The sequence below is a fragment of the Moschus berezovskii genome, chromosome 10 (assembly GCF_049115385.1).
Source record: "Moschus berezovskii isolate FMDL1 chromosome 10, NW_MosBer_1.0, whole genome shotgun sequence".
NCBI lineage: Eukaryota > Metazoa > Chordata > Mammalia > Artiodactyla > Moschidae > Moschus > Moschus berezovskii.
The window spans coordinates 77,643,299-77,658,785 of NC_142469.1; the positions used below are offsets into that span (position 1 = coordinate 77,643,299).

At 39.1% G+C, this 15,487-nt stretch overlaps 1 protein-coding gene across 1 annotated transcript in view; it reads right to left on the reverse strand.

Moving 5' to 3' along the window:
• The window catches only part of STX7 (syntaxin 7), a 60,579-nt gene that overhangs the window by 16,474 nt on the left and 28,618 nt on the right, over positions 1 to 15,487 (reverse strand). The window contains exon 3 of the mRNA XM_055433073.2: positions 2,368 to 2,437. Coding sequence (XP_055289048.1) covers positions 2,368 to 2,437 — 70 coding nt within the window. The remainder of the gene's footprint in view (positions 1 to 2,367; positions 2,438 to 15,487) is intronic.

Consider the following 15,487-nt stretch of genomic DNA (forward strand, 5'->3'; position numbering starts at 1 on the left):
GTTCTTGCCTGGAGAATCCCAGGGACGGGGGAGCCTGGTGGGCTTCCGTCTATGGGGTCACACAGAGTCGGACACGACTGAAGTGACTTAGCAGCATATGATAATATTGGAGAAGGAAATGGCCCCCACTCCAGTACTCTTGCCTGGAAAATCCCATGGATGGAGGAGCCTGGTAGGCTGCAGTTCATGGGGTCGCTAAGAGTAGGGCACCACTGAGTGACTTCACTTTCAGTTTCATGCACTGGAGAAGAAAATGGCAACCCACTCCAGTGTACTTGCTGGAGAATCCCAGGGATGGGGGAGCCTGGTGGGCTGCCGTCTATTTGGGTCGCACAGAATCAGACACAACTGAAGTGACTTAGCGGCAGCAGTAGCATATGATAATATCTTTTAGTATATATTTGACTGATGAGGAATTATACCGCACTTATATTTGTTTACCAAATGCCCTATATTTATATGCCTTTTATAAATCTTTATGAAAAGCAATATAATTAATTATAAAAAGAAGACTTTAATGATGTCTATATTAAAAAGCAGAGACATTACTTTGCCAACAAAGGTCCATCTAGTCAAGGCTATGGTTTTTCCCGTGATCATGTATGGATGTGAGAGTTGGACTGTGAAGAAAGCTGATCGCCGAAGAATTGATGCTTTTAAACTGTGGTGTTGGAGAAGACTCTTGAGAGTCCCTTGTACCGCAAGGAGATCCAACCAGTCCATTCTAAGGGAGATCGATCCTGGGTTTCATTGGAAGGACTGATGCTGAAGCTGAAACTGCAATACTTTGGCCACCTTATGCGACAAGTTGACTCACTGGAAAAGACTCTGATGCTGGGAAGGGTTGGGGGCGGGAGGAGAAGGGGACGACCGAGAATGAGATGGCTGGATGGCATCACTGACTCTGTGGACATGAGTTTGAGTGAACTCCGGGAGTTGGTGATGGACAGGGAGGCCTGGTGTGCTGTGATTCATGGGGTCGCGGAGAGTTGGACACGACTGAGCGAATGAACTGAACTGAACTGAACTGAACATATTCAGAATCTCCACTCTTAACCTTAGCAAAATATTGTTAACTATTAAGGACTATGGCTTCTATTCTGTTTTACTTTATTTTAATAAATGATGGTTTATTATGTATATTTGGGACATGTTTATCCCCCTGGTTTCTTCCACTGCAGAAAAATACAATAAAAGACTATATAAATTCCTCAAACTGTACTTCACAAAAAATACGAATTATTATTACCTATCTTTTAATTTCTTCTTTTTTGCAACTTTTCCTTCTGCAGCTAATGTTTGGCATTTCATTTATTACATATATACTACTTGAAATTTGTAGCTGTCAATAGTGCTAAATTAACATTTAAAAATGATTCAGGTTTAGAATATTGTTGGGCAAACCATCAATCCCCAAACAGAAATGTTTTCCTTATAAGTAAAATGGAAATAGTTCTTTTGATCTATCTAGCTCACTATGATTTTATAAGGTTCAGATGAGAAAAGGTGTAAAAACACACTGTAAAATCTGTAAAACCACAAAGTATTGTTGCTGTTGTTCTATAGCATATTCATTTACTCAACTATGTAAGTACATTACTTGATTATATCTTTTATTTTTTAAACAGAGGCTTATAAAGGAGATCAATCCTGGGTGTACATTGGAAGGACTGATGCTAAAGCTGAAACTGCAATACTTTGGCCACCTCATGCGAAGAGTAGACTCACTGGAAAAGACTCTGATGCTGGGAAGGATTGGGGGTGGGAGGAGAAGGGGACGACAGAGAATGAGATGGCTGGATGGCATCACCGACTCGATGGACATGAGTTTGAGTGAACTCTGGGAGTTGGTGATGGACAGGGAGGCCTGGCGTTCTGTGATTCAAGGGGTCACAAAGAGTCGGACAGGACTGAGCGACTGAACTGAACTGAACGCTTTCTGAAATTCAAGGATGTAAAGATAAACTTTTGGGGGGCATAGTTTATACTGGATGTACAATGAAATCTAAGCGAAATAAATAAAAATCATCACAGGATTGTTAGCTATGAGAATTGACTCACACAGGGGGAAGCTTAGAGTACTGTTTTTCTAAAGCCATCAAAAACAACCTATTAAAAAATATTAGGTAACCAAAGAAGTTCTGCTTTGATAGAGAAAGCCAGATCTTTAAAATAAAGAAAAAGAGCTGCCCACTTTGGACAGGGAAAAACTTACACAAAATCTGAGTACAAAAGAGGCAGCAGAAAAACCTCATTAATTTTTCATTGTTTTCTCCAATAAATATAACACTACACACTATCAAATGAACATAACAATAAGTGGTTTTCCCTCTTTATTTACTTTTTGATATTTAACTAAATACTTACAGCTGTTGCCTCAATTCAGGTGAATCTTGAGGTGTTCCAAGTTGACTCAGAGTCCTCTGTATTTCCGCAGCTATTATGATAGAAAGTAAATGGATAGTAATTATTACAAATGTTAGGCCATTAGAAATTAAGTTAGAAATTAACACAATCAATAGGACAGTTAGAAAAATACAGGAAAAACAAAGAGACAAATATAGAAAATATTAGTTGAGAAAAAAATCAATGGTTTATTCAAATCTAATTACTGACAATGTATTGTGTGGGTGCCTTAATATGTGAAACTAACTACGATCTAAAAATATCTTCTTCCCTATTCCATCAGCACATTTGGTACAATGGAACATGGACTGTCATGTAAATTCTACTGGCACAAAAACTGTGAGGAAAATATGATTCACTGGGATATAAAGTGAATGAATTACAGTTAATAAACGAAGGAGGAATAACAAAATTAGAATAACCATTTTTCAACTGTCTATGTAATAAACAATTCAAGCAAGAATCAAAGGATGTTAAAACCATGGGAATACTCGCACAACCTCAAATTATCATCACATACATGTCATTATCTTGGGCTAACTTTATAGAAGATTAATCTGTTGCTTAAAACAAATGACCAAATTTAGGATCACCAATCGTACAAACTAGAATTATCAGCCTCCTGACACGATCCAACAAGAAAGTCACAAAACGACCTATATATTTTTCTTGCCAAAATATTTAACTGGAATCTATGAGCAACTGAGCACACACCACACACAATCATGAGAAAGAAATCACACCAATCTAGATTATGTGAAAATCTACAAAACAACTGATCTGTACTTCTTAAAATATCAATGTCACAAAAGAAAAAAAATATGTAAAAGCAGGAAAGCTTTCTAAATTAAAAACACAAAATACTTTCTAAATTAAAAACATAAAATACTAAAACACCCAGCTGACAATTTTTGACTGGCTTCTGATTCAGGGAAAAAAAAAATACCTACAAAAACTATTTTTAAAAAGTTGTAGAGACAACTAGAGAAACTTGAATTGAATCTGGAGAGAGAAAGACTGAACAAAAATTGAAAAATGTCAACAATTGGTGAACCCAGGTAAAGTGTATATAAAAAGATCACTGTACTATACTTCTATTCTTCTGTAGGTTTTAAATATTTCATGCTAAGTTCACCATTCAGAAGTCTACCACTGTAATAACAGTAATTAAAAAAAAAGCTCTTTACAAAGGGGAAGGTTCTAGTTTTATGCATTTATGTACACAAATAAAATGGCAAGCAGAGGTAAGTTGAAAATCCATCTCAAAGTAAAGAACTTTCACATTTCCAAGAACTAGGGAAAAATGATCCAACCCACCCATTCTTTTTCATTTAAAAGAAGTCGTTTATTTATATAGCTTAAATGCTTTTAAAAAGTCATTGTTTATTTATGGGATCAAGGGAATGACTGTATTCCAAAACACAGGATTACTTTTGTTCACTCAGGATGATGTAATGAATATTGCTTTCAAGTCAAAGATGGAAAATATAAATACTGGAGAGGAAACATATAGCAACTGTTAACCATTCAGCTAGCTACAAAGGAATTTCTTTTTGCTTTTTTTTTTGGTAATAGATGTTTTCTTTTGTGAGGTGAGAAACTTTGTTTGCTGTTTTAAACTTATGGCTGCTTTGTACAATAAGTTATATATTTCCTTCTCAACCTCAGCAGATTCTCCTAGGCTACCTTATAGGGGTTTAAAGCTTTCACTTTAGAAAAAAGTACGCCGGTAAGACAAACTGATGCAGGCATTTGTCATTATTTCAAGAGGATTCTTGTCTTTTAAAAAGGCCATAGTAAGTGAAAAAAAAGACTGCTCAATCAATGACATGAGGAAAACTGACCAACCATTTGGGGGTTAAAGCAGCGAGCTCAATGTTACCTCATGAAGCAAAATAAATCTGTAAAAAATTAATAATTTAAACATTAAAAGTGGAAACTATTAAACTGCTACATAAAAATATAAAAATGTACTTATTACACAATTGGCACAGGTACAAAATATTATCCACGTATAATACAAAACTAAGAACTATGAAGGAAAATATTATAAAACTGGCAACAAATACACAAAAATTTTAAATGCTCTGTGAAAAATATGTATCTTTATTAGAAATCCACACAATAACATGTGTGTGTGTACATGGGAGAAAATGCCTTCCACATATGATGAGTAAAGGGGTTAATATTCTTAATATAGAAAAAAACTGTAAGTTGGAAATATAAAAATAGTCCCATGAAAAAAAGGTAAAAGGTATCATCTTAAAATAATGACAAGCAAATAAACATATGAGAAGTTCAACTTCACTGGCAATCAACTTTTCATATATCAGATTGGAAAAAGTCAAGAAAAATAAGCAGATGATAACATAATCATAAGCAAAAGTCTTCATAAAGGTAAAGACATAGGGAGGAGTACTGCCCATCATGTAGAAAGAATCAGAAGTAACAGGAAAGGTCAGACAAGCCAATGCAAAACTAGGCCAGGACCAGGACCTTTAATAATATTCACTGAAAACATGAATAGCAAAAAACAAAAAAGAAAAAAAGACTGAAAAGTGTCAATCCTAGAAAGGATAAATAATTTTAACGCATGAACGCTATATATAATCGTTTGGCCATTAAAAAGAAATTAAGCAGACATGCTTCTGATAGACCCAGTGGGAGGGAGCCTAAGTCCACCAAATGGTTATTTCCCTGGTTTTTGTAAACAGATACACTCAGCAACCCCAGTTTTCATTCTTTCTCCCTGAGAAAGGACTCATATGCAAAGGAGGACATAACTGGGAGCTCCAGGGCTCTACATTTCAACAAAACGGAAGACTATCAGCCATACCTCTTCTTGTGCACTGCCCAGAAATGTCAGGAAGACCTGACAATCTGAGAGCTGTGAAGCCTCTCCTACTCCGATTTGACTGGCCTGTCCAGAGGATGGGGAAGGCAAACATTAACAGTAATGGTGGCTAGCAGAGGCTTCTTTAAATGGTGACTCCAAATGCGATGCTGCTCAAAATGTGATCTATTTGCTAGAACACATCATTGGCACCTTGTACAAACCTTTTGATACCATAAACACTTTTTGCTCTATTCTAAAAAATAGAAAACAAGAGGAGTATGCTTTCAGCTGGATGGGGTGGGTGGCAAGCCTTCAATGTCTTATCTTAGGGTTATACACCCTCTTTATCACTATACAAGTCAAGTGTCAAGATTATTGATCCTTTCCTCCTACAGGACACTACACAAGTCCAATACACTGCTTACACGTGCTTTTAAAATCTGCAAAATGAGAAGCCACATGTTCTCTTAGGTGCCTTGGAAGGATGGAAGTATGCCAGCAGAAAAGATAAATTAATGTAGAGACCTGTCTCCTTAGTGAAGAATCTTGGCCCATTGATCCATTATGGATCACTGATATACTCCTGCAGAGTAAATGAAAATTTGCTTTTCTTTGCAGTCTCAAATACAAACGGGAAAATACGGCTTAGTCAGACTTTTTATGTGGCTCCAATCGATTTTACTGAATGCCCTAAAAGGTTGCTGGCTTTGGCTTCAACTCCCCAACAGAAAAGACTATCCTGCTAGTTCAAGTGGTGGCACAAGCAGTTCTACAACTTGGCTTCAATGGCCTGCTTGATCCAATGGTAACTCCAGAACCTATGGAATTTCAGGGTTCTGTATAAAACTAGTGGCAAGGTCAACGAGGAAAACAACAACAGAAGTCCCTCAGATTCATTGAGCAAAATGATGCTCTTTGTCAAGCCAATATTACCTTTTGAGGAATAGTTCTAGTCTTACTACTGATTCTTGGATAAAAAGTAAACAGTGATATACTAGGTGACCCAGTGACTTGAGTTGCTGCTACATATTAGGTGTTCTGTTATCTTGTTGACAGGTTCTTCCTTGGTGGCTCAGACAGTAAAGAATCTGCCTGCAATGCAGGACACCTGGGTTCAACTCCTGGGTCGGGAAGATCCCTTGGAGGAAGACATGGCCACCCACTCCCGTATTCTCGCCTAGAGAATTCCAAGGACAGAAGAGCCTGATGGTGGGTTACCGTCTGTGGGGTTGCAAAGAGTCAGGCACGACTGAGTGACAAACACTTTCACTGTCTTGTTGATGTACCTCCTTCTAGATTTTGTATGTTAGGCAACCTGCCTCTCACTCCAACTTCTGCAGTACTTGTTCAATGGAATAAACAACCAGGAATGGTTTAAGAATTAAAAACTACATATAGGCTTGCCAACACAGACTTCCCCTTCCTCAGATTAACATGATTACTGACAATGCCATGCACCAGTTGGCAGCCAACAGCAATCAAAAGTAAATACACAATATGGCACCATTCTTGGGGCTTATGAGCCAGTCACTCAGCGGCAAGACAATTAGAGCCCTTCCATCTTGGCAGAGGTAGAATTTTATATTGACTGAAATAGCAGCATTATGGATTTTGCACTGCTTCTTCTACTGTCCTCCCCCCATGATCCCACCGGCTTCTGAATCCATTTATCAATCACAATCATCCTACCCACCAGTGCTTCTGATCAAGATACTCAATTTAACAGAGAAAAAAAAAATATACATATATATATTAAACAGAGCTTCCAAAGACCAAGAATTCCTTGGTCTGCCAGTACTCCTTTATCTGAAGAGACAATATCTTGGGAAGCTGAAGTGTGATCCCATAGAACCTTTATGCTCGCAAAGACCCACCACTCTCTGGGGCTGCTTCACTCATATCCACGAAGAAAACTCAGATTTAGGACCTAGGGTGCGAAAGTGAAGAGAAATAGTTCACATTTACATCTAATTACCCATTTGCAAACTTTCTTCCATCCCTTGAGATGATTTAGAAACAACATTCAAGTAAGGAGTGTAACCGTGGCTCCACCTGAGTGGAAGCCGAGACTCCATGGGGCCACTTGGGGCCAGGGTAGCACAATGTCCACTGAGGTCATTATCAAGGTGAAGTAAAAGTGTGCCCAGGGCAAAGTCAGAGGGAGAAGTGTAAACAAACCTTGGGAAATGAGCTGGAGGGAACTAGCTAATACTGCCGTCTTCGATCAGAAAAGTTAGTATGATATAACATGTGAGCAGAAGCAACAAGGACCCGGGTTTGAAAGTCCGGGTTACCCCACAGCCGAGGTACAATGAGAAGGTAAAAGGAACACAGGATAGCTATCCAGGAAAAAAGGATTAATGGAAACGACAGTCTTGTTTCCAGGCATTAAGCGGCAGACTACAGTACCTGTCAATATCCTGTTCCTTGCTCTGTAATGTAGATACTTAGATATTTCAACTATTTTTTTCCGTCCCTATCTCTATTCTCCACTGTTTTATAGGTGCACGTTGTTAGCAGTTATACTTAAACTCTGGTCCACAGACTAAGAAAACACTGTAATCTCCCATCTTGCTGAATCAGAGGAGGCATAGATTGGAAATCACCAAACAGACTGGAAGCAGGAAATAAACATGTCTTGGTTCTACCTGTCAGTGGAGATGGGAGAGGAGTTTGGGTTGTATGAGCAAGAGCAGCACCATGCTAAATGGGGCTTTTTAATTTTTTCAAACTTAAATGTGAAAACAAGGAGAAATAAGTTCACTATAGAAAACAAAAAAGAAGAATTATCATGGGTATTATTGGCCATCTGATACCCCAAATTCTTGTGACATTGGATCTTTTTGGTTTATAATATCACCACTGGGAAGTATCATTACAGAACCAGTCCTTAGGGGAAATAAACTGGACAGTATAGTCACAAAACCATTCTGAGTCCTTGAGCTTTGCTGACCTCCATTATGAGTAATGCAGGTGATTAATAATGACAGAGTCCCAGCAACAATCACACACACACAAAAAAAGACCAGATTCATAAAACTAGCTTCAGTTCAGTTCAGTTCAGTCGCTCAGTCGTGTCCGACTCTCTGCAACCCCATGAATCACAGCACGCCAGGCCTCCCTGTCTATCACCAACTCCCGGAGTTCACTCAAACTCATGTGCATCGAGTCGGTGATGCCATCCAGCCATCTCATTCTCTGTCGTCCCCTTCTCCTCCCGCCCTCAACCTTTCCCAGCATCAGAATCTTTTCCAGTGAGTCAACTCGTCGCATGAGGTGGCCAAAGTATTGCAGTTTCAGCTTTAGCATCAGTCCTTCCAATGAACACCCAGGACTGATCTCCTTTAGAATGGACTGGTTGGATCTCCTTGCAGTCCAAGGCACTCTCAAGAGTCTTCTCCAGCACCACAGTTCAAAAGCATCAATTCTTCAGTGATCAGCTTTCTTCACAGTCCAACTCTCAGATCCATACACGACCACGGGAAAAACCATAGCCTTGACTAGACAGATCTTTGTTGGCAAAGTAATGTCTCTGCTTTTTAATATACTATCTAGGTTGGTCATAACTTTCCTTCCAAGGAGTAAGCGTCTTTTAATTTCATGGCTGCAATCAGCATCTGCAGTGATTTTGGAGCCCAAAAAACCAAAGTCTAACACCATCTCCACTGGTTTTCCATCTACTTCCCATGAAGTGATGGGACCAGATGCCATGATTTTTGTTTTCTGAAATTTGAGCTTCAAGCCAACCTTTTCACTCTCCTCTTTCACTTTCATCAAGAGGCTTTTGAGTTCCTCTTCACTTTCTGCCATAAGGGTAGTGTCATCTGCATATCTGAGGTTATTGATATTTCTCCCAGCAATCTTGATTCCAGCTTGTGCTTCTTCCAGCCCAGCATTCCTCATGATGTACTCTGCATATAAGTTAAATAAGGAGGGTGACAATATACAGCCTTGACGTACTCCTTTTCCTATTTGGAACCAGTCTGTTGTCCCATGTACAGTTCTGACTGTTGCTTCCTGACCTGCATACAGGTTTCTCAAGAGGCAGGTCAGGTGGTCTGGGATTCCCATCTCTTTCAGAATTTTCCACAGTTTATTGTGATCCACACAGTCAAAGGCTTTGGCATAGTCAACGAAGCAGAAATAGATGTTCTTCTGGAACTCTCTTGCTTTCTCCATGATCCAGCGGATGTTGGCGATTTGATCTCTGGTTCCTTGGCCTTTTCTAAAACCTGCTTGAACATCTGGGAGTTCACGGTTTACATATTGCTGAAGCCTAGCTTCGAGAATTTTGAGCATGACTTTACTAGCGTGTGAGATGAGTGCAACTGTGTGGTAGTTTGAGCATTCTTTGGCATTGCCTTTCTTTGGGATTGAGATGAAAACTGACCTTTTCCAGTCCTGTGGCCACTGCTGAGTTTTCCAAATTTGCTGGCATATTGAGTGCAGCACTTTCACAGCATCATCTTTCAAGATTTGAAATAGCTCAATTGGAACTGGAATTCCATCACCTCCACTAGCTTTGTTCGTAGTGATGCTTTCTAAGGCCCACTTGACTTCACATTCCAAGATGTCTGGCTCTAGGTCAGTGATCACGTTATCGTGACTATCTTGGTCATGAAGATCTTTTTTGTACAGTTCTTCTGTGTATTCTTGCCACCTCTTCTTAATATCTTCTGCTTCTGTTAGGTCCATACCATTTCTGTCCTTTATCGAGCCCATCTTTGCATGAAATGTTCCCTTGGAATCTCTAATTTTCTTGAAGAGATCTCTTGTTTTTCCTATTCTGTTGTTTTCCTCTATTTCTTTGCATTGATCACTGAGGAAGGCTTTCTTATCTCTGCTTGCTATTCTTTGGAACTCGGCATTCAGATGCTTATATCTTTCCTTATCTCCTTTGCTTTTCGCTTCTCTTCTTTTCACAGCTATTTGTAAGGCCTCCTCAGACAGCCATTTTGCTTTTTTGCATTTCTTTTCCATGGGGATGGTTTTGGTCCCTGTCTCCTCTACAATGTCACGAACCTCCGTCCAGAGTTCATCAGGCACTCTATCTATCAGATCTAGTCCCTTAAATCTATTTCTCACTTCCACTGTATAATCATAAGGGATTTGATTTAGGTCATATCTGAATTGTCTAGTGGTTTTCCCTACTCTCTTCAATTTCAGTCTAGCTTAGCTTAGCTGCTGCTGCTGCTGCTAAGTCACTTCAGTCGTGTCCGACTCTGTGTGATCCCATAGACGGAAGCCCACCAGGCTCCCCCTTCCCTGGGATTCTCCAGGCAAGAACACTGGAGTGGGTTGCCATTTCCTTCTCCTTAGCTTAGCTACTTGTAATCAAATCTAGACTGACTTAATGCTATTGAGGTTCCACAAATACCAAAGTTGCTTACAAGTCAAATGCTTTAGCTGACAACTTTTTTTTCACTCTAAAACAATAATTTGAATAACACAGTATCTCATAAAATGAAGTTTCTTAGAAAGGCAACCATTCAGCTTTGCCTAATAGAGTGCATTTAATTAACAGAGTGCTATATGTTTTTCATGAATGCAAATGTAAAACAAGGCCTCTTACACTCAAGCAGTATGCAATCTAGAAAAGGAGGGAAAAAAGTATCAATACATAGTATAAATGCTCTCATAATGTTTCAAACATGGACTTATGTATAGGCATTCTACTGAAGGACAATCCAAAAAGCCTTAATGGAGGAGGCATTTGTATTATTTTTGAAGTGCAAGATACCAGACACTTTACTTTAGAGATTCAAACCTTGATATCATACTTAAGACATAACTTGAAATGTTCAGATTACCAACTGGTTCCCCCAACCACAAGGGTAAATAAACTCCTTAGAGAAAAGAACTAAGCATTGACTGTTCATTATCAGATCTCTTGTATCTACCATATTGACACTCAATGAATATTTTTAAACTGGGCCACAAAACAGCACCAGAAAGACTGAATCTTATATAAGTCTTATGTATTTCTAAAACACAAGGCAGGTATAAGAAGAAAGTTAAGAGAGGTAGGTATGCTCCTTTATTATTCATTCATTCAACATGGTCTGGGTACCTATTATCCACCAGGATTCCTGGACATCAACAGTCATTCCTGTTTCTTTAATTTGTACAGCTCTAAACTTGAGGAGCAGGCCTCCTAGGTGCCACAGTGGTGAAGAATCCACCTGCCAATGCGGGAGACGCATGAAATGCGGGTTTCATCCCTGGGTGGGGAAGATCCCCTGGAGGAGAAAATGGCAACAGGCTCCACTATTCTTGTCCGGAAAATTCCATGGACAGAGGAGCCTGGCAAGCTACAGTCTATGGGGTTGCAAAAAGTAAGACACAACTGAGTGACTAAGCACCCAAACTTGACGAACAAGTGAAGGCATCATCTGATCAGGTGATGAAGAGCCTATGGAAACACACATCTGAGATTACGGAATCAAATTTAGGAGAAATATTATACAGTATTAGTTCAATTTTATTATACACATGAAGTTGAATACGAGACAGAATAACTGATTTGTTCAAGAAACTATGGCTACTTTTAAATAGAAGAGCTGGGATTAGAATGTTGACTTCTTAGTTTCTAAAACAGTATTTTTCAGAGCGCTAAAAGGGTTAAGAGTAAAAGACTTTTAAAAAGATTATTTCATAATCCAGGTATGATCGCTGCCAAAGCAAAGAAAGGAAAAATAAGTGTGCAAAATGGAAGGAGTTGAGCTGAGACGCTCGGGTGTTTCAAGTGGTATTCAAAGTACATTTCAAGGCCTACCATGGACCACAAGGAGCCTTCTGCCCTGCTGAAGCTGATGAGGAAATAAACACCTTTCTTCAGGCCGTATGAGCAATTCCACAGACATCACATTGCCTATGACCAGCATCACCCTCTTACATCAGTGTCAGCCACACATGGCTTGTGGGGGCTTTCAGCCTCGTTTTATACAGCCCTCCAGCTAAGAATGGTTGTTACATTTTGAAAAGGTTAACAAAAACCAAAACAATGATGATGAATATACAAGAGACTGTATGTGTGTTGCAAAGCCTAAACTGTTTACTCTTTGGCCATTTACAGTAAAAATGGGCTGATCCTTGTCCTAAATTAGTAAAATCTACTAAAACTTTGTAATCATAACTGAGTTCAGTATGGTACTTGAGTGTACTAAGTACACACTACGTTAGTAAGTCTATTTCACACTTGAGCAGTGCTGCAAGTTTTCCACTGAGCACGCATGTATAAGAAGTTGGACTTCTGCAATTTTCAGAAAGAATATGCCACCCTTACGGCAGAAAGTGAAGAGGAACTAAAGAGCCTCTTGATAAAGTTGAAAGAGGAGAGTGAAAAAGCCAGCTTAAAATTCAACATTCAAAAAACTAACATCATGGCATCTGGTCCCATCACTTCATGCAAATAGATGGGGAAACAGTGGAAAAAGTGACAGATTTTTTCTTCTTGGGCTCCAAAATCACTGCAGATGGTGACTGCAGCCATGAAATTAAAAGACGCTTGGTCCTTGGAAGAAAAGCTATGACAAACCTGGACAGCATATTAAAGAGCTGACACATTACTTTGCCAACAAAGGTCCGTATAGTCAAAGCTATGGTTTTTCCAGTAATCGTGTACGGATGTGAGAGTTGGACCATAATGAAAATTAAATGCTGAAGAACTGATGCTTTTGAACTGCGGTGTTGGAGAAGACTCTTGAGAGTCCCTTGGACTGCAAGGAAATCCAACCAGTCAATCCTAAAGGAAATCAGTCCTGAATATTCACTGGAAGGACTGATGCTGAAGCTGAAACTCCAATATTTTGGCCACCTGAGGCAAACAACTGACTCATTAGAAAGACCCTGATGCTGGGAAAGATTGAAGGCAGGAGGAGAAGGGGACAGCAGAGGACGAGATGGTTGGATGGCATCACCGACTCAATGGACATGAGTTTGAGCAAGTTCCAGGAGATGATGAAGGACAGGGAAACCTGGCAACCTGCAGTCCTTGGGTTGCAAAAAGTTGGACATGACTGAGAGACTGAACAACAACAAAATGATACCGGTGCATCAAAGGTGCTGGTTTGTGTCAGCTATTATTTTTAACTGCTGCTGTCCTCACATTAATTTAGAAACAATTATGGTTACTTATTCATTTTATTGGACGAACATTTTTGCGGAGTAACTGATGTATCGTTACCAATCTATTTTATTACTCTCCAGTTTCTGACTATTTCCTAGTTTTAGGATCTTTTGCCTTACTCATGTTGACATGTTCAAAAATGTTTACAAAAAACTGGTTTAGAGACACAGAGACAAAAAAGAGGTTTCTAGGTAGGTAACAAACAGGACAGTGATCTAAAATAACTGATAATCATTCCTAACTTCTCCCAAGTCGTGTCTAGTAGATTTCGTTTCATTATCTTGCCTGGGGTATTGTGAATTTTTGAAGTAGTCATATTCATTTTTACTGGCAAATGTCTAATTTGAAAGGGAAAAAAAAACCCTTGTAAAACATGAAAATTAACGAATTTGTTCTTTCCATAACCATAAACAGTTACTTGAAGAAAAACTTACCTAATACACTGAGATAGGATTAAATCAAGATGCACCACTACTAGAATACAATGAACAAATTATTTTTGATTTATTCACAATCTACAACTATTTGCACTATTACTACTAGAAAGGTAACATTAAAGTATATTACATTTTTCATAACGTAAGGAGAACACCATTTCTGACACATCCAGGAAAAGTGCATTATTATTTATACAAAACTCAAAACTCAAACCATGCCCTTTCTGCCTCTTCATTCTTTTCTGTACCAAACACCCACTGTGTTCCGTAAGAGTCTGCTGCCATCTAGCTGATGACCTAAGGAAAAAACTGCTTCATAGCAAAGGTTTTTTTTTTTTTTTTTCTGTCAGTACAACCATAGGCAGCAGTTGCTATCAGAGGCTGTGTACTGTTACCACCTGTCAGGATTCCCAGGGGACCAGGGAGTACACTGTCTGACCAGTGAAAGTGGCCAGGCTTTGGGGACACCCTGAGTTAGCCCTGAAAGGCACACAGACCACCTTCAAAGAAATGTCTCCAAATAACGGAGAACAGAATACAACCACCTGCTCTTTCAGCACAAAATAGCTCTGCTGCTCAATCCAAAATAACGCAGTTGAAACTGTCAATCGTGGAAAAAATATAACGGTTATTAAAACACATGGGCAAGTGGTTTAGAGATTCTGACTCAAGTCTCACCCACATCACACAGAGGAAGTCGAGTTTAACACTGACCAGCCAGCAGTCTGAGAGCCAGACAGCTTGATTTGGAAACCTGTCCTCACTCCTTCCTGGCTGCTGACCTTGGGCAACTGATCTCATCTCTCCAAGCTACAACTACCTCACAGTTGAGTGGAGGGAAAATCACCTCTTCCTCAGTCATCATGAACTTCAACTCGAGGCAATGTGTGTAAGGGCTCTGTACTGAAGCTTACTAAATGAGAGAGAATAGTATGAAGAGACTTAATGTGTTTCTTTTGGAAGTCACAGATGAGCACAGTGGCCAGCCAACGGAAGTTGACAATGACCAATAAGGAGCAATCATTGAAGGTGATGTTCTTACAACAAAATGAAGAATAAGAATATTCTTATCAACATATATTAACTAATGTGAAACATGCTGTAGGAGGGTATTGAAATCTAATAAACTCTGATAAAGTTATGAGAATTGCAGAGATAACAATAAATATAAATCAAGACAAGATAGTTATAACCCCCAATTAGGAAGGAAGTCAGCTATTACCTGACAGTGACCATGTTTAGCAACTACATACAAGTGAGAAACTGAACTTTTAATAGGAAAAAACCCAACCAAATATTAAACAAACTCTAAACAAAAACAAGCTCTGTTTTAGCCTCCAGGTTTTGCTCATCTATCAAACCATCTATTTTAAAGGGTGGTTTTAAGCATCAATATTATAGAAGATGGTATATATAAAAACACTGCAAAATGGCATAGATTTCTATTAGGTTGGTGCAAAGTAACTGTGGTTTTGCTTTGTTGAACTTTGCTGTTTGAGAGTGGAATACATCCTTAAATAAATGTGGTTGTGTTATACATCATTTTAATGGACACTTCTTGCTTTGTGCTTTTTTTGCTAATGCATTATTTGCTGTTTACTTTATTTTTCAGTTCAGTTCAGTCACGTCTGACTCTTTAAGACCCCATGGACTGCAGCACACCAGGTCTCCCTGTCCATC